The sequence below is a fragment of the Argiope bruennichi genome, chromosome X1, assembly GCF_947563725.1.
Source record: "Argiope bruennichi chromosome X1, qqArgBrue1.1, whole genome shotgun sequence".
NCBI lineage: Eukaryota > Metazoa > Arthropoda > Arachnida > Araneae > Araneidae > Argiope > Argiope bruennichi.
The window spans coordinates 103,832,286-103,853,573 of record NC_079162.1 but is presented as its reverse complement, the minus strand read 5'-3'; the positions used below and the strand labels follow the sequence as shown (position 1 = coordinate 103,853,573).

The window sequence follows — 21,288 nt, the reverse complement described above, 5'->3', positions numbered from 1 at the left end:
TTGCAGTATCATATGGCTTATGTACGTCATGTCGTCAAATCCGTTTCTATACGTTGTGTAATCATAAGTTCGCCAATTTTTTTCATTCTTTTTTATCTCCTTTACTTGTTCAGAAATTTCTTAAGTCATCTGTTGGCGAAATGTAAAATATCAAGATATTGTGACATATTTTAAAAGTCCGTAAATTGGCATAAGCTTCGTTTCATAAAGCACTGAATATTTTTAGTGGATTGTTGTTTGACCCTGAGTTCATAAACGTATCAGAAGCTGAGTTTCTTGAAGAACTAATCAAACTAGATCAAAATGTTTATGCCACACGTTGTATAAATATTTGACGAAAGGCTGACTTATCCCAAGACTACGTGTTTTAACGTTTCAAACACCTGTACTGCCAAAATATATCAAAGCAGGTATATAATTGCAAATTTCAACCTTATATTCGCAATCCTCTCTGGTAATTTTAATGCCAGTGGTATGGGCTTTCCCAACAATTAAATCTAAACGATGATTTAGTTTGTGATAAATGGGCCGAAACTGATCATGATATGAAAGTTTGCACTTCTGCAACTTAGAAAGAATAAACTGATCTTGTCACTATACTACATCATATAAATCTTGTCCTTAAAAGTTTGAAAAAGTGCATATCTCCATTAAAATCCAACAGAAGGCAAGACAAATAGTAAAAGACAGAACTCCGAAAATAGACGTTTCCTACTTTTTTTCGTTGCTAACGCAACTTTAAATTATTAGCAGGTAAACAAATGCAACAGTTGCTCAATAACCAGTAACTAATACACTTTCAACATTATCTCGCGGCTTCTCTGTTCTCACAACATCTACTAGTCTAAAAAAAAATATTTTCCTTAAGAAATCAAGGAAATCTATCCAACTCCTAGAAAGGAAACTGTTAAAGTAAGATTATAACTTACTGAAAAAAATCCCTTCACAAGCATTCAAACAAATTTTCTAAAATCAGACGCATTTTCTTCCGAAACGGATATTTAATTTGAATACGGAAGCATGAAAAAAGTTCTCGACAAAAATCATTTTTGATGACTCTTCTGCTCTTCTAATGGAATCTCTAATGCCATGGAATTGCCGCGGTTTTCACACCAAAACTTGTCATATAAAAGCCTTGATCCATGCAATGCTTCACATCTGTATTCCATTTTGAAACCTATCAATATTCAGACGCTATAGCTTTGTTAGAAAAGATAATGAATCTAGTCGACCTGCTACAGGAGTTATTCTTGTCATCCATGATACGCCGTCCTCTGTTGTTCATTTGCAGGTATAACAGTCGGTATTACGCTTTGCAAATCTAATAACGGTTTGTACCCTATATTTTCCACCCAGTACCAATGTCGATGAAAGTGATCTTGACAAATTAGTAGCTCAGATGCATACTGTTTTATCATCATTGGTGATTCGTAATGGCCATAGACAACTATTGGGGAGCGAGAACGCTAATTTCCGAGGAAGGCAAATTGAGGAGCGCATTAATACTCATTTCTTTTATCTGCCTAATTATGGAGAAGACTTACTTCCATCAACGAAGCAGATTTTTCCACTCTCTGGACCCTGAACAGTGCACAGCTTTTCTTGCTCCTTACTTTAACTTTCGAGTTGAAGTTGCCTTGAGTGATATTAAACATGTCCCAACTTTCCTGGACTGCGTTACTGCCAGTTTTATTCGTGTTCTACGTCTAATCACGCTATTGAATTTATAGAGCTGATTGGACAATTTTCACAAGTGAAGCTTTAATTACATAGCTATTATTCAAAAAATGATACTTTTAATGAAATAGTTGACTTGGTTACTAGGATCATTATCTCAGCAGTAAATGCTGGTATTCCCAAATCGGGATTTAGCTTCCCTAAGTATAGGAACCATGGTGGAATTAACATTGCATCGATGCATACAAAGATCAGATGAGAGCTTGGGATATATTTATGTAATGTCCAAATTTCAGGAAATCTGATTGCTTTTCGAAGAGCCAAACGTTTTACACAGTGGGCTCGGCGGATAAGTGAAGTGTGTGTATTGGGTTTGTCTAATGTAAACTCTTCTCTAATGGGAAAAAAAAAAGGAACAATAATGCTTGATATCTGCCCTTATTATTGCATCTCCTGTCTGACAATTATTGCGCTATAGTTTCTCAATATTCCGGAAATTGTTCATGTTCTTGCTGATGTTTTTGCTTCTACTTGCTTAGTGAGTAACTGTGCGAAGCCTTTCGTTGCTTGTAAAAGTCGTGCAAAAATAACCAAATTGTATTTTCAAACAGAAAAACATATAACGACATCATATAACATTGACCTCGCTGTTTTGGAACTGCATAAAGTATTATCCATTTTCTAAAACTTCACTGGGTCTTGATGCAATCACGTACTCCATAATATAGCATTTTTCTGAAACCTCTCTTCTAAATATAATTTACATGTTTAAACACATATGGAAAGAATATATACATGCATTGTGCGTTTGTAATTCCAGTGCCCATTCCCAGAAGAGATCCGGATGATTCGCTTAGTTATACATCAGTTGCTCTAACCAGCCGCATGAACAAACTTTTTGAAAGAATGATGAATGCATGATTGGTATATATCCTTGAGAAAAAAAAATATATCTCCTTTTTACAGAGTAATTCGTAGAATATTGTCAACAATCGATAATTTTATTTAGAAACGAATATTTGAGCTACTTTTATGAAAGAAAATAATTTGATATCAGTATTCTTTGATCTTGACAAAGCATATGATTGTACCTGGAGGTATGGTATTTGTGAAAAATCTATGATTTAGGTTTATGAGGAAATTTGCCCATATTCATACCAAACTTTTTAAAGCAAAGTGTTTTTAGAATCCGCTATGGGGACATGAATTGCAGTGTCTTTTGTTAGGAAGGAGTCCCTCAGGATTGTGTCTTCAGTGTAACTTTCCTTGTTTTAGCCTATAATCCTGTTTATCAGTTAATCCTTTAATTGTTAATAAAAACCTGTACGTTTATGATTTACAGATTTCATGCTGTGCTCGTAATATGGAATTCTTAGAAAAACAGTTGTCAACAAAACAATATTATTAAATGATCAAACAGGACTACCAAAAAAAAAAAAAAAAAAAAAAAAACAGAATCTCTATAGAAAAAAAGAACTATTAGTATTTACTTTTGTAGAAGAGTATTTCACTCTGATCCCGAATTGCCTTTGAATGGGGCCCGAATTCGTCTTCAAGATAACCATAATTGTTTAAGCATAATATTTGATTGATGCTTGATTTTCCTTTTTCATATCACGAAACTGCGGAAGAGATATCTTCGATCATAAAATATCTTAAGAACTCTTTCCAATATTTCTTAAGGAGCAGACTTCTCATGTTTGCTTCGTGTTTATCCAAATATCATCCGCTTCTACTCGATCTTCCCACATTCATGCCCAAAATTAAGGTCATAAAGAAAAAAATCTGAAAACTGATGAAATATTCACTCAATGAACAAATGAAATCAGAGCCATAGCACCCCGGAAAAACCTGGCATAGATTTCAAGGTCCTCATCTCTATGGAGATGTATGGTGACAGTACCCGTATGGAAGACGTGCAGTGGTGTACGAGTGCCAAACATTATGCCGCCTCTGACAAGGATGTCTTTTTCACGAAATCTGTCGACCAATCTATTCTTTTACGTTAGAGAGATGATAGCTAGTTTCTCGATCTCTCCAGATAATGATTTGACGAGAATCATTCTATATTGTGAATCTTGACTCATGATTGAAAAGGACACGCCCTCATTCTTGTTGTGTCCAAGATTGATGTGTTCAGCTCCGCAACAACTGGCCCTTCTGTTGGATATAGTGATAGAGACACACAGGACTGTACCACGGGCATAAAGGGTTCTCTCTGCTAGTTGTCTATATACTTTTTGCCTGAAAATTCTTATTACAGACGCGGCAGCAAGGTCACGAGTAAGCTGAGGAGCCGTTGTCAACCTATTTCGTCGTGCACTTGACGTTAAGTAGCAATCATGTGCAGGTGTTGTTGCTCTGTAGTGGCCTTGGCCCTCTTTCTGAATTGATTCCACAATCTGGATACAACTTTCGGTGCCACTTGTAACCATCGAGCCACCTCCGCTTGAGATTGGCCAGCTTCAAGCCTGCCAACAGCTCTCCATCTCAAGAAATCATCTGAATGGTTATGAGAACTCATTCTCACTTCAAACAGGCTAACTTGTTTGTTTTAATGCAATATTCACAAAACTGCAAGCAAAAATCCCAGTTGCTTAAACGGTTTAATTCCAGTAGTTCTGCTAAAACTGACACTAAACAACTTTTTTTTTTAACCGAAGGTTGAAATTATGTTACCCGTTCTTCAAAATATATACAATACAAATTCTATTAATTTCACTGGTGTAGCAGTTTAGAATTATTTTGAAAAACATGTTGGTGATTTTAATTTTGGACACGAGTGTATTTGAAACAACTTGATTATGTGCACCATCAGGCTCTAAGCCTATGATTGAAAGCATTCTAAATGTCTGCTGTGTCTAGCTTACGTGCAGAAGTTTTTAAACTGCCTTTGTTGTATAGAAGAGAAACTTTTCCTCTCTTCTTCCTTTCGCATTTTAGCAAATGGACATCATTCTTTACAAGAGAGACTTTTTATTAATAATCCCCTACCACGTATTCCCCATTTTGGAATGCACATGTTCAGTATGCTTCCCGATGCGTTCAGTGTCTTAAAGGATTCTCATAAATTAATCCTTTTGAGAGTTTGACAAAGTTAGATTTTGATAGCTGAGTTTTTATTTCATTTTTTTTTATTAACATCGACAACTTTATGAGCCAATCTTCACGAATGGATTCAAACACTTGAACCATGTTGGTTGTACTTTTGTTATCAGATGTCATATTGTAAACTACAAACTACACTCTTGCTTCTGTGTTCTCGGAAATAGTGGCTTTTTTGTTTTTCATTCAAATACATTAACATACTTCAAATCCTAAATCTATTTTATAAATTGAATTCATGAATAGCTTTTATACAGATAATCTTTATTAATGAAATCCGTGACTTCTATAATTCTTCGATATTTACTTTCACAGGATTTCCGTATCCTATTTTTTTTTTTTTTTTCTTTTTTTGAATAACCCTCTCACATTAATATTCCACTGAATGAATTGCAGTTATTGAATTCTTGCCCCGACTCATTATTTATACTGGCGAAGAAAAAGGAACATGAAAATAAATAACAAACATTTTGGCATTTGGATTCTAAACTTAATAGAAGATGTTTTGTCATTTTAACTCGACTTCAGATTGGAGATGCACGATTTTCACCAAACATGCTTTTGTTTCTAAAAACTTTTATGGTTGTGGACATGCAGCGATTGTCCAACTCATCTTAATAGACTGTATAGCCTTTAAGAGACATCGATTGGAGAAATTTTACTCAAGCAGTTCTAAGCTTCTTTAGTAGGGGAAAAAAATCTAATTTAACCTCTTCATGCATTTGAAGGACATTGGCATTTTTCATAATATTTATATTTTTTTAATTGGTGCCTTCATTCTGTGTTATCGATTTATCTTCCTTATTGTTTTTGTTCGGTTTTAATAATTAGTGCTTCTGGATGTAATTCATATTCTTAGTTTGCGGCATAGCTTATCAAATTAGAGAATTTTGCTCCAAATAAAAATCAAATTCAGATATTTTAATTGTATACATTTTCATGAAATATTCAATAAGTTCTTGCTTAGTTGAAATTTTTAAAAACCCATCTATACGGTTATTATAGCTTGGTGTAAATTGTGCATCGATTTTAAGTACCCAGTTTATAATTATAAAATAATATAGTACACTTGCGTTATTTGGAATAAATGTAATGATTTGAGAAACGATCAGTTGCACAATATCGTCCCTACCCCCTCCTTTAAGAAGTTACTCAATTATGATTTTTAGATCGTTTCATGTGATTTGCTTCCGTTAATCGAATTTAGAAAACAGTTCAGTAAGTTAAATTTTCGTTATTGGCTGATTTAATTTGTCACATGAATCCTGAAAATATAGTTTCGGCATTTTTTGGCGCAGGAGCCATATTTGGCTAAACTGTGCCCCGAAAAAGATAAATGTTGGATGCCTAGGTATTTTAATTTCAATATTATGACTAGTGACTGCCTTCTAATTTATTTTTCACAAACACAAAAATTTTCTTGTTAGCTTTCAATCCTATTTTGGGACGCTAAATTCAATCTGAAATCACTTAGTTTACAAAAGTTAAAACATGATTCTGTTTAATTAATGCTTATTTAATAGTTTAAATAAATTTTACCAGTAGCTAAAACTCTGAATTTTTAATGTGGCCGAATGGGATTTTAGTTTTCCAGTAAAAGTTTTACAACAAAATTGTGAAGGAAGCCATCTCTTATATCAGTAGGTATAAGAGATGGCTAATTTCCAAATTTTAATGATTTTATTGTTTTTAAGCAAGATTTATTCGGCATTGCTCTTTGTATTTTTATTGTGTCTTGGCATTTCTATGATGGAAATTTGACATTTTCCTTGCTTGTTTTATCTTGTTTTTCACTTTCTATACTGTTGACTTCCAAGTTTTATCACCTCTAATTGATTTAGAAGTTTGGCTGTGATTTTTAATTGACATATTTGGTGCTGTATAGTCAAATGTGGCTTATGTGCAACTAAAGCATACAGTATTTGTCAAATCCTTTACCATTAAAAGATCTCAAAAGAGAGTCATAACTTCCTTTTAAAACGCTAATCCAATTTGCAACGCGTACGTTATGATTTCGTTTAATTAATTGTAATCTAAAACCCTGAATTATAGATTTTTCTCCTTTCAATATTATCCTCTTATTTCCTAAACGATGAAGAAGACTTATTTAAAACGTTTTTGTGATCGTTACAACGCTTAATGGTATTTAGTATGCGATTTTAGAAACATAGCATGAAATACAAAGAAATTATTTTAAAATGAGAATTTCCATTGATAATTAAAGAGATCAGCTCTGGTGAATATTTCATTGTCATGAATGCTTTAAGTTTCCTTCAAAATCTTTTAACTACCTGTATATAAATATATTATTTCACCTTATAATTATTATTTTCAATAATAATTGTATCACAGTGTCTATCTTTTTGAGAACTTTACCTTTCTAATGAATGGAACTTCAATTTCTGTTTCTCTGATAGGTTATAAGTTCTTTTAACCTTCTATTTATTGAAACTTGCACCCTATTTAAATTATGCACTTTACCTTTTTTAAATCCAGCTTTACAAAAGAAACAAGATGAAACTAATGTTAAAGCCTCTGATATGTGGAGTTACGCAATGATTTTATGGGAATTAGCTACTCGTGAAGTACCTTTTGCTGATTTGTCTCCGATGCAAACTGGAATGAAGGTATGAATGTTATAAGTTTTCTATTTTTAAAAATTAATTTATCACTTTTTCTTTTTTTACATTAGTTACGTCCGGTACATGACACAATTCTCACATTTTTCTGCAATATTGATATTTTATCATAAGAAATAATACAAATTTTTATTTGCTATTTAAATTTTTTATCAATCTTTTTTAAAATTATTTGCACTCCATTATGAATAGATATTATCAGCAATATCATAGACAGTAATTATTATTTTTTTATAATTAGTATCCTTTTAAATATATTTATCTTTTGTTTTTGTTGAAATCAAATGTTTATGGTAACTTCATGATTGAAATATACCATTTCAAATTGTCTCTTATTAATGTGCATAATAACTAACTATATATAAAAACTATATGGTTTATAAAATGTGATTGCATGTGAATTAAATTTGTTAATATTCTCTAAAACAGTTCCGAAGAATTAAGAATTATGTTATATAGTTTTTATTATGTAAAAAGATACAAAAATATTTTTATTTTTTGGAGCCATTTATCTTTTTTGTCAAATCACATTTAATAAGGGAACAAAAATGTATAGCTACGTTTATGTTTACTTAAAATAATATCATCTGTCTAATGTTTCTTTTTGTAGATTGCTCTGGAGGGATTGCGAGTGACAATTCCTCTCGGCATCTCTCAACATATGTCTCGTCTCATTCGTATTTGTATGAATGAAGATCCAGGAAAGAGACCCTCATTCGATATGATATTACCTATTCTTGACAAGATGAAAGAGTAATAACTTTAGAGATCTGCTTATACATTTGTGTTCATTTTATAGAGTAATTAGTTTTAACAAAATCCACAGTATTTGTTAGAAGATTTAATTTTTATATGTATACACTTATGAGCTTGCTTTTACTACTTAAAGATGTGTGGTTGTTGTAAGTAAAATTTTAACAATTGTTGAAATTAAGATCTGTAATATTTTTTACAAGTTGATTGTTTAACTAATATTTTTACATTTGTTTTGTTAGTTTAAAATTCTAATAAAAACTATTTTTAGAGGTGTTGGAAATTCTTTTTAGTTGCTGTAATTTGATTCTTAAATTTATTGTGTAAGGTCTATATGTCAAAAATTCAGTTTTTCGCTCGTGCGTATTTTGATTTTTAAATATATGATTACAATTGCTAATGGTATAATATGTAGAATCATGCAAAATAACTATTGGAGATGAAAAAGGAATAATACTGAGAAAATATCCAATATGATTTCTTTTTTGTTTCCAGTAGTTATTTTGCATATATTCATTGAATGATGCTTAGGGAAATATTCAAGATAAGTTGCATCTTTTCTATGGATACTTTTTACAGCATAGAAGTTGATCAAATATTTTCAAGAACTTTCAAAATACTAAATCTGGGAGAACGGAAGATGTGCAGTTGTTTGCAATGAAGATTAATTTAATAAGGAATAAGCGCATTTGGCAAAGTTTACCGATTACACATATATGATGATGTTATATCTTTAAATAAAAATTGTATTATGGTTAAATAGTTACTTTCATTATTATGTGCATATTTACCTATTTTATATTCTTTACAATATTTTTTCTGAAAATTCATTTTGAAAACATTATATTTTTTAATCGAGTGTAAAATAGTTGCTCTGAAGGAATGTTTATGCTTGAAATGCTTGATTCCCTTTCGACTGTCTGTGGTGGTAGAAGCTGGGGTGTCCTTTTATTCCAAATTTGATTACATGTAATGAATTCTTCAATAAGCATTGATCACAGGCCCTATGTGTTAAAAAATGTTTTAAAACCTTATATATCAGATTCGTGGTCGAGAAGACACCTTTAAATTTTTAACTTTGACATATTACTTAACGCTTTTTATCCGCATACATTATGCCTCCCGAAATGGAATAAATCAATCTACATCGCGACACAAGAGCAGAAGAGTAAAAAAGGCCAAAATCTTTCCATCGGTGGTTTATACAATGCGATTTTGATAGGGATTTCTTTTACACGTGTCGATTTAGGATATGGAAATATAGGTATCTGTAAAAATGTTCTAAGCATTAAAGATTTTTATCCCTCACCTCGGAGCGTGAGAATCTGTTGATTACAGCAGTTTTACAGAGTTCGAGTTAAATAAAGGTGGAATTGGATTAGGAAATAAGAGACCATTTTAAAATGGTAAATATGGGTAAAATTATAATAAAAATTAGGAAATTAAGATTTAAATTAGATTAAGAGATATCATTACATATATATATGCACAATTTCTTTTCAAAAATATTATATTCTTTGCCTTGTAGTGCAACATAGCAGAGAAAATTTTATATTGTTGGGCAGACCGGGGCTAGTTGTTATCATGTTTAAGAATCTATTACAAGTACTTTTATTAAATATTCCTTAAAACTTATTCTAATTACTGAAGATTCATAACACATTTTTTAGAAACGATTAGACAAAGATAATTCAACAGTATTAAGTTTTATGCACATATGTATATTGCAACAACTTGCACTAAATTAAGGTATGTTGTTACACTACAGGAGTAATTTGTTACATACAATATGTTAGCGATAAAAGCAAATATAATGTCTTCGTTTTTATTATTTTGTAATTTTTATGGGATAAAATAAGGTTTATTAACTTTATTCGTAATACACTTGATTTCATAAGCTATTCTTACGAGCATTCATCATAATTATTGTCTGAATTGCAGTTCTTATCCATATGAAATTTATGAACTTAGTGATATGGTTGTGAGCCCATTCAAATTGCGATATTGAAATTTTATGAGTCGACTTCATCTTCACTCAAAGACATTACCAGTAGAATTCCAGTATAACAGAGCATTTTATTCAAATAATTCGCTTCCCGGTAAAGGATATCGACTTTATTTAATGTGACCACAATTTTTGTGGACGATACTCGGCTTCCTCTACACAACATTCTTTACTATCGAACGTGATATATCACTAGTAATATTTATCAGAATCTTTTATATTGTATCCTTTAAGGCCATTAACTTTCAAAGAATATCAAGATAGACATCGAATTTCAAATAATTCCCACAGAGAAAAAAAGTCGCATGGGGTTAGAGCCAAGATTAAAAAAAAAAAAAAATCGTAATTTTTTTTTCCAGCATTATATTTATTGACTCAAAAACATAAAATTAATCATTTAAAGCATTTCGCCAGTTTAAAGTATTTCTAATAGTTTAGAAATCAGCCAATAGGCCACAATTAGAGAGGACAATCTGTTTAATTTTTTTGTCACTGAGACAAATGATTTTTTTTTTTTATTCATAAGAAAAGCTCTTACCATATCTGATGACATCTATAGCCAATGACAATCCAAGCTGACTGTACACAAAAAGCTAAAAATGATGACATTACCAATTAATGATATAATACCTATTTCCAACATCTCGAAGCTTGAGAAACGAATCTTTTAAATCACAGAATTTTCCTTTTAAATCTAAAATTTTATTACACTAAATGCCTATATGATTAATGTCTTAATTTTTTTTTATGTTAATGCCTCGCTTGTGAGGCAACACGAGGGAACGGATTAAACTGTGATCAGATGGTGAGGACGAGGCAAGGCCATTTTCAAAGAGCTCCTTCTGAAGTGGCACCTCTCTTTCCAAACTTTAGCATCATATAGGCGGGAGGACATTTAACTTCCGGCGTCAAATTCCACCTTCACCAAGATTATATACGCCTATAATTTTTGGTTGAAATGGGTTTCAAATTTGGAACTTTTTGATCCCTAAGTCTAGACATTATTTTCAAGTCATTACAGTCAGAGTTAAAATTAAATGATGTTCAAATAAATCAGTTAATTTATTACTATTGCAATCAAACTAAAGACTATTTCATTAGGCGTAATAATATACAACGCAACTTTTCACTGGTTTTCAACTCAAGTTGTCATCGTTTTTGTGTCGTTGTATTGATTGTTGTTGAATTAAATAAGTTAATTGGAGCGGAAATCAGTAATTTTGATGCATGATTTTTTTTTTTAATTTTTACACATCTAAAACTAAAAGCTAGTTTTGTAATTCAATGATTTGTTCAGTCAAAATAGTTATTTAAGTAGGAAAATTTTAAATCGGTGACGAGTTATAACTTCAAATTTTTATACTTTTTAAAATTACATTTACAATGTTTTACTTTTTTTTTTACTTTCAGCTTTTATTTTATTGGTCATTTAATATCAAAACTGAAATAACGCATATATTTCACATATAAAAATTTCACTTGAACTACTAAAAATATGAAAATCACTACTTATTAAAAATGGCATTTTCACAGATTTTAATTACTTAAATTTATTTTTGTGGAATGCTTTTATGTTTTAATTACGTTAATAGTTATGTCACTTTTTTTTTTTTTCTTGCAAAATCTAGTGAAACAGTGTGTTAAGAGATGAAGGGGAGGAAAGTAAAGATGCGCCATATGCCAGTAAGCACCCTTACGAAACAGATAAATTTTAACGTCTTTTCTTCAATTTTTTAATATCAAATTCTACCAGGAGTGAGACACGAAACATCTGTTCCCCAAACGCTATTTACCACTTAATACGGCTCAAAATAACCGTGATAATTACATACACAGCATTTTACTCCAGAAAATTGAAAAAAGAATATCCGAATTCTGAAATGTCTGTTAAAGTATGAGTTAAATAGCATAAATTAGTAAATCTATGTATTTTGTAAGAGAATTTTTTTCTTTGTTTATTGGCAGTTTAATAAGCATTCAAAACATGTTTCTCTAGGCCACTGCAGATCTCTATTCCAGTTATCCATATTTTAAATGATAAATTTGGGCATTTGTGGATAAACAACGAAGTGTTTTTATTCTAGTTTAATGAATATAGTTTACAGGGTATTCCAAACTGCCATTTACAAACTTCAAACGTATCCCCAGCTCAACATAGGTGACTTAGCTAATGAATTAAGTAAAAGAAAACCATCAAGAAATTATTACACCGGATATGAATGATATAGATTTAATGGAATACAAATTTAAAACAGTACAATTATAGATACGATATTGGCAAGTAGAACGCAATATTAATAAATCTTAGGAGTACTTAAAGTAGATGTTCAAAGGACTTGTCGTCTGAAGCGATACACGCAGTGGCAGATTTTAACAATAGGCGATAAAATATTTTGAGGCCCCTCCTGGAAAAACTATATTTTTGACAAGAAAGTAAGGAAACTAAACTTATTTAAGTTTTTGACTTACCTTCATGTTTGTTTTCTAATATCGTTTTATAATTTGAAGGCAATTCCTGTTAGTTATTTAACGCATCTACAAACTTTATTTCTTCTCATTTGAACAAAGAATATACTGTTTAGTGACAAATTTTCATATGTATGTAAAACTTGATTTTATGAACAATATCTGATTTGAAGCAAAAGTTGTGGAGTTTCTTGGAGAATTTATATTTTTTTTTATATAAGTTCAAGGAAATAGTCCAATCTTTATACACTACTAAGATCCTTTATCTAAGCTCTGGTTCATAGCGTAATAATAGATAATAAAGTAAGAAAAATGATCAAGAAAATATTTTGAATTTATATAATTTCAGAAAAGAATTAGCCAGCGCAGCATTTTGAGAATCAATGCCATCCGAGATTAAAATACGATCCCACGCAACTCAGAATAAAAAACACAAATATTTTTTAGAGAATAGATTAATTACAAACTGCAACACACACACACACACACATAGAGAGAGAGAGAGATAATAATAATAATAATACATATATATTCGCTGTGGATTGGCCAGAGCTTTTTCTCTAATATATATACATGATTGTGATAAAATCAGTATAAAAAATATTCTTTATTGACCAACACTTTTATTTTTTACTCTAAAACTTTTATTAAATAGTGTAAAAGAATGAAGTGGCAATGATTCCTTTTGATCCTTTAATTCGGGTGGACACAACAGTGTTCAAGTATTCGAATTTTATATTAAATGGGAACAAAATTTAAAAAAAAAAAATTTAATAAACATATTATTTTTAGAATTAAGTTGTTTTTTTAAATGACGCTTATTCAATTTAACTACCAGGAATGGTCTCTCCACAACTTTCCAGTATACTCTCTAATAAAGGTATGACCACCCACCCTTATAAAATCGGGGACGTTGGGGAATACCATCAACGCCATAAGTATTTAGATTTTTTATTTTGAATTTCGTGCTTCATCGTACGGTGAAAAAAAACCAAATATGTATTATGAATGCGTTTTTTTTCACTCGATTGAAATCAAAATTTAACATAGAATGCAGACTTAATATCACGATTCATATCAAATCTCATTGATATAAGACGTTGTGTTTTTAAATTATCGAGTTTACATATATGCAAAATTACAGACAATTTAATGGATATAATTCAAAATTCGATAAGTATCTAACTTTAGATGCTAAATTCGCATATCGATTTTATTCGTATATAGTTATTTACTGTCTAGCGTGCTCACTTATACTCGAACAGCCAAACATACAGACTTCATGTCAGTGGATTGCATTCAAAATTTGATAGAAATCTACAAATTTGTTGTAAACACCGCGTAACCAAATTTCAATTTGTCTAACTCAAGACGTTTTTGAGCTATTACGTTCACAGACATATTCCAAAACTTTGCTTTAAGGACTCAGGGAAGTCTGAAATGTTGAGATTTGTCAAAATCTGGAGTTTAATTTTTCGAAGATTACAATACTGTCTTCGTTATATACTTCGTTACACTAGTAAATAAAGATGGACTTGAGATCATAAATCACAATTTTTTTTTATGAATTATAACAAATTTTATTATAAATAATGAACTATAATGGGAGAATTTTATATTCTTTCGGAACTTCGAACTGAAATAAACATTGCCAATTTCTATAATCCAAATGACATATTCTATAATCTAGCATATTTTCTGATAAATATCAATTCCAAATAACAAATAAATTATAAAAATAATCATGGAATCATCAAAATGATCTTCTCAAATTATAATCTAATTTTTTATCACATATCCTCAATGTTAAAAACTATTTAAAGACTAGTAAAAAGTTTTTTGGTGCTTCGGAATTACTGCAGTCTCTTTTGGAAAAATGTATACTTCATCACTAATATTTCATGATTTCATAATTGAAACATTTCAATTTCAATTAATCATTTAATATGATGTTCACATTCAGAGCAGCTAATTTTATAATTCAGTTAACATTAAACATAGAATTATGCAGTCTTTAGCAAAGACGTATTACCGTAGAAACAAACAAATAAAAATTAATAAACAAATTTTATTAACAGGGTCATAAAAAAAAACTGTACCCTTTTAAATACGAATGGTAGAGCTATTATTTATATATATATATATATATATATATATATATATATATATATATATATATATATATATATATATATATATATATATATAAATCTTTGCCACCCTATTTGGCATTTTTGCAATTTACAGTACCTAGTTATCTTCAGGTGAAAACAAACTTTTTGAGACAACCGGTATACGAATGTAGTATATATTTAACAGATCAGTTTTTGTAGTTTTATAAATAGCAATAAAGATTCTCCTGATGATGATGAAAATTAATCTCAATTATGATACCAGATACTCAATTCAGACCAAATGCAAAATAAGAAAAAGGTATAAACTGTAAATATATATTTTATTTAGCAATCAAGTATATTAGCTAGGTCTCTACAAAATCCACTTAGAAAACCTACATTTGTCAGATAAAAAAATACATACAATCAAAAAACAAAAACATATATACTGTCATGGTATTGAGTACTTACTGGTGATTAGAAAAATTGACATATTAGCTATAAAAATTGACATTAAAGCTCCAAGGCTTTATTTCTGCAATTGTGCAATGAGACTAGGTGCAAAAATAATCTATGAAGTAATGTTACAACCATATAAAAATAATTTATTACAACTGTAAATGCATATGCAGTATGGCAAATCAACTGGTAAACTGATTAAAAATACAATAATTAAGAATGAAAACAATAATATAAATCAAATGAAAAAATATACGACTTTCATGAAATAAAAAAAAGGAAATAACCAAAATTAGACAGCTATTCATATAATTAGAATTTATAATTCTTTTTATGCACTAGTTAGTGAATATATCTCTAAAATTTGTACTTGTGTGAAAAAAAAAAGAAGAAAAAAAAACGCTCAGCGAGGATAAGGAGTTAAATTCAAATTAATTACTAATTTTTAGATACGCCCTCCCAAATACATAGTGCAGCAAAACCATAATCAATCTACATCATCAAATTTACATATCCTTCACCATTTAAAAAATAACAGTTTTTGTTGGATTTAATCCAATCTTTTATAAAACATTTTCAGATCTCATTTTGCTAGTGAATAAAGAAGACATTACTCATAGAAGGTATTTTAATCACTCGAAACGAAATGTTTTATACCTTTCATCATTTTTTAAACAAAAGGTATCATTAAAAAAAGAGGGAGAGAAAAAAAAGAATTTTCGAACACACTTATTTCAATATTAAGAATTTTCCATGTAATTTTTTGAAAGTTACATGTAAATGCATTTATAACTCGAAAAACACTAACAATGGAACGATACATATATTGATACCTCGCATTTTTTACGAATGTTTTCTTCAGAAAATTCTGGAAAACTTCTAAAAAAACAACAATCTGTATTTTCACTTTTTAAAAGCACTTATTTTTATTAATTTAAACACAAAATAAGCAATTTTTCTGACAGAAATTCTCTAACATATTTAAGATTCATAAACAAGAAAAATAAACTTACTTGAACTTTATGAAGTTTTTTTTTTTTTTTTTTTTCTTTCTTTATCTATTTGACAGGATATAGTTTATTTTGTAGAATCGCGTTTTGTTTTGAAGCTGAAGAAAAGTTTTAAAAATTATATTTTATTACATAATAAATAATCATTGCAAAAATAAAATTATCAAAAAATACTTTTTAATCAAAATATATAAATCGGTGAAATATAATATTCAATTAAAGTTCATAGCATGGCTTAAAAGCCCAATTAAAAAGAAAAAAAGGAAAGAACATCCTATTACTAATTCTCACAAGATGCTAAATACTTCAGATAATTAAACAAAGAAAAATGACAACAAAACATATCATACAGAACCAATAAAAGTTTGAATATGGATATATAATGAGAAAAACGAAATTATGAAAAATTCTCATGAACTGCAACAAAAGAGTATTATTTAAATTGAACAATTCCTAGGCAAAATTCTGACATATAACATGAAATAAATTAAAATAAAGATAAAGTTTATAGATTTATTTTGTACTTGCAACTTCCATATTTAAACTCATGAAATATAGTTAAATGTGCGAATTTTCTAACTAAAAAGGATTTAAATTCAGTGCGCATAAATAATATAATCAAAACTACACTTATTCATACTTAAAACACGTAGCTGAAGTTCTAAATTAAAAACAATAAAGTTTAAAATATATATATAAATTTGTTCAGTAATTTAATGCAACATTTACATCTACAAATTTGATGCAGGGCAAGAATCAACATGAAATAACATAAACATAAAATAAACTCAAAAATATTGACTAATATGAATGCATATGATTCTTTAAGAATCTACAAACACGGTGCATTGAATTGTATTAATAATAATTAATTTATTGTTACATTAATGTCTTGATCAGAAACTTTGATATGAGCTATAGTGAATGGTCTTCATAATTTTAAATCGCAATAAAATGAAGACGAAACCTGAGTTGGCATCCGTAACTTCCACAATAGACTGACAAAAGAGCATATATTCCATGATCATATCATTCTCCACACAAAGAATCTCATAGAATACAAAACATTCACGATCCTTTGATCGAAAGCCTCGATACTGCAACTACTTCATTCAAGTCTCTTAAGAAACCAGAAAGATGCGCACATTTATCAAAATTTTGAGTCAAATTTCCAAACTGGAAAATAATTTTAAAATGAAAAAAAAAAAAAAAATTCTACTAATAAACATAGGCGACTTACTTAAAAACAATGCACTTGAGGAATAATTTAAATAATGTAAAAATAATCAACTATTAATAATTAATAAAATAATTGGATACAGAAAATGTAACCGAAATATTCTCATATATTTCCAATATTCTAACTTGATACTTTGATCTAAGTTAAATTACAATACTTTTATCTTTCCGTAACTTTATTTTTTTTCCTTAAACATAAAGAGCTGCTCATGGCCATAAACATTGCCAAAACTTAGTTTCATTTTGGAAGCTGGTATATAATTCAAGTTCGTCAGTCTTATTTTCCCGCGGAATCGGAGTCGCAATAGAATCAAATTGTATTAGTTTCGTTTAATTTTGTGCATGTATCAACAACTAGAATCAAAGAATAAAAAAGAGGAAGGGCCATCGTCGGTCTACAAGTTCAAAATATCTATGCTTGAAATCAGTCTATGGCCAATATTTTTGTTCCTTTCCGATAACATACATTTAGAAATTTTTAAAATTAATTGTAGCTTGAATTGCAAACTTATGTTATAAACAAGAAAACATTAAGATGCTAGTTTTTTTTGTTTTAAAAGTGATGATTTTTGTGTGTGTGTGTGTGTGTGTGTGTCAGATTGATTTGATTTTATGCTGCGGTAAATTAAAATCTAATTGAATAGTTATTAACATTAAATTTATTAAATTCTTCAGTAATGAAACATTCCAGTATGCGACTGGATCGAGGTATTCAAATACCAATCTCAACTTCAATAAAGGAAGTTCACAGCTAGGATACCCATTTCTATATTATATTTTATATATATAACCTTTGTGTGTTACATCTGCAGAAATTGAGCTTCATTCCAGAAAGTGGTGAAGAAATGTAAAGAAGGAATACCAGCTTACATGCCATCTGATCACGATTCAAAATTACTTGCCCGAAGAAACACATTTTTCACAAAAGAATTTTAACATTTTTAACACACAAAAAGTTTTCCCTAAGTAACACATACACAGCTTCAAAATAGGAATTTAATTTTATTAAAATTATTTCTGTATGTTTGATGAAGTTCTACATTTCCTAAACGCAGTGCATATAATTATTTTAAGAATTTGATCTTTGTTTCAAAATTATTAATTAATTAAATTTGATCTTTGTTACTCATTTATTAATTTTATTAAATATTTGGATTGTTTATTAAATATTTGGAATATTTCAGATTTGAGAAAAGCATTCCTTACTACTTGGAAGATATTATTTAACCTAAGTAATACTAAAATAACCCAATTAATGAAGCAACAACTTCCCGCTTAATCCTTTATTTGCTGAAGTATTTTGTCATCAATTTTTAAACTTCATTAATTGGAATTATTCATTGCATTATTAGCTGAGTTTCGGTGCAGATAAGCCTAGGAAAGAGGAAAAACTTTAACTAATTAAAATAATTAATTTAATTTATAATTAAATATTTTTAATTTATCCCTGATTCATATCTACTGTTTGCTGTATAAGATACTCTCTTCGTGTTCTTTTAAATATCGCCCCCTTCAAAAGTCATATTATGAAGATATCAGCCCGATTTAATCAGTACTTTTAAATACTATCGATAAATAGACTTAAAATTCAAAAATCGTTATGGATTACAGAGTGTAAAAAAATTCAAATACTTATACTATAATATCATATTATCTCAATACACATTCAAATGGTTTATGATCTTTAACATTTGTAATTCCTTCCAAACGTTTAGATTTTATGGAATAAAGATTTAAAAATTTAGGTATCAAAGAATTCGCAACCGAAATTATAAGAGCCAAATTTCTTAGAAAGTGCATAAATTTTTGTATTAGCTTAAGGTGCCATTTTCCAAAGACATGATTCGAAAAATTAAATAAAGAACAGCACTGCCTGAGGCCAGCCCCCAACAAGCTTAATCTGCCATTATTCATAATGCATACATAGCACAATTTCATAAAGAAAGAAAATTCAATTTTTCGAAATATGATATAATGGAAACTAAGATTTTGCATGAAAAATAAAACTAGCAACAAATTAAAAATACATTAGAAATTATATATAAAATAAATACAAACTGTATAATTCTCATGCTTTGCATTTTTGTTAAAAATACAAATGGTTAAAATTTATGAGCAGCATAAAATTTATGAAGTTTCATCAAATCTTTGTCAACTATACGGCCTATAACTTTGGAAAATTTATATCAGAAACTAAATTGTTGCCGTGAATTATCTAAAAGTTGTCTTCTATGATTTGATATTCATCATGGAATATCAAATCATAGAAGAGAACGTTAGCAATATTTCTGGCTATACAGCAAGCAGTATTAGGTGCAGATATATGGATATTTTCTTTTAAAAGTAATATGAAATAAATCAATATTTGGTCAATATTTTACTGATGCTTATTTAAGCATTATAAAATACATATGCACACACATGTAATCAATGCAATATCATTTTCAAATACAGCACTTAATGCCAAGTAATCTTTTAAGCATGATTTTTAAATGCATACTAAAAACTTTCTTATTGTACATTATATGCTTTTCAAAAAGAAACCTCTCAATGTTTCAAATATTTTCATAATTGTTTTTGCATATTTTTCAAATTAAAAACAAATTACTAAAAGCTTAATTTCTTAATTCTAAAAGTGAAAATCAAAAATCTCCAATAGGGCGAATAATATTAAAGCAATTAATTGAACAAATTAAGTTTAAAAAATAACTAGATAAAATATTACGATTTCACGAAAGTTCTAAACAGCATTGCAATCAAATCTGCAATGTATAAATAGCAGCTCCTCCACTAGGTTTTGTTACAAATAATGCAGAGTTGACATTAATTTCTGGATATTCCTTCACTCTTTTTTCATAAAAATTTTTCCTTACAGTCTCCAAAAACTCAGTAACTTGATTCTTTTTGACTAATGAAACACAGCATCCACCCCATCTGAAACATTTTATAATCTTTTAGTATTAATGAAAATGAAAATAACACACACACACACACACACACACACACACACACACACACACACACACAGAGAGAGAGAGAGAGAGAGAGAGAGACGGTCTTCTCTATGAAGGGGTGGCCCGGGTGCAAGAAACCATTTAGGTCCCTAAATTTTTTTGCAAAGTAAAAAAAAAAAAAAAAATACAAACACGTACATATATTACTACTATATGTTTATTTAATGCGTGATTTTGTTTTTGCTATAATCTATTTCAGGAAAATAACCATTTTTTGCAATTTCTTTTTCGATGCTTACCATAGCAAATGCCTTTAAGCGCTATGCACACGTTTGACCGAATATAATTCTTTATTAATTTTAATTTGCTGAAAGATCGTTCAGCATTTATTATAGTAACTGGCAATGTAAAAAAAAAGTTTTAACACAATTAATACATTTAGGAATAAATCATTAATTAGTATGCATTACAATATGAGTAGAAAGTTATTTACATCCCTTTCACTCAAAACCAAATCCCGTATCAAAACAATTATTTGAATTATGTTTTCATCTATATCATTATTATAAAACGTTACAAAGTTTTTGGAACATTTTTCTAATTCTTGTTTTTCTAAAGTTTTTATATCAGTGATTAATTTGAAATACTTTTAAATCGATCTTCTATCTGTACAATAACAGTATCAGTTACAGAGTTAACATTTAAATTCCTCAACCAGGTATTCTATAGTTTCATCTTCTGTTGCTTCGAAATATAATTTTTCTCTTTTCAAATTCGTTTTTCAGGAAAATGTTCTGCAATATTCAAATTATGTGCTTTCACTTTTGCTTCATCAAAAATAGATAAAATTTTGTTCTTAAATTTTAT

General features: G+C 29.2%; 2 protein-coding genes across 5 annotated transcripts in view; one reads left to right on the top strand and one right to left on the bottom strand.

Moving 5' to 3' along the window:
* The window catches only part of LOC129958423 (integrin-linked protein kinase-like), a 95,900-nt gene extending 87,454 nt beyond the window's left edge, over positions 1 to 8,446 (top strand). For all 4 annotated transcript variants that reach the window (XM_056070909.1, XM_056070908.1, XM_056070912.1 and 1 more), the window contains 2 exons: positions 7,279 to 7,409; positions 8,032 to 8,446. In XM_056070909.1, coding sequence (XP_055926884.1) covers positions 7,279 to 7,409; positions 8,032 to 8,178 — 278 coding nt within the window. In that variant the 3' untranslated portion in view covers positions 8,179 to 8,446. The remainder of the gene's footprint in view (positions 1 to 7,278; positions 7,410 to 8,031) is intronic.
* A 6,635-nt stretch (positions 8,447 to 15,081) lies between these two features.
* LOC129958141 (N-acetylgalactosamine kinase-like) overlaps positions 15,082 to 21,288 on the bottom strand; it is a 44,429-nt gene continuing 38,222 nt past the window's right edge. Inside the window, exon 7 of the mRNA XM_056070359.1 lies at positions 15,082 to 20,401. Coding sequence (XP_055926334.1) covers positions 20,224 to 20,401 — 178 coding nt within the window. The 3' untranslated portion in view covers positions 15,082 to 20,223. The remainder of the gene's footprint in view (positions 20,402 to 21,288) is intronic.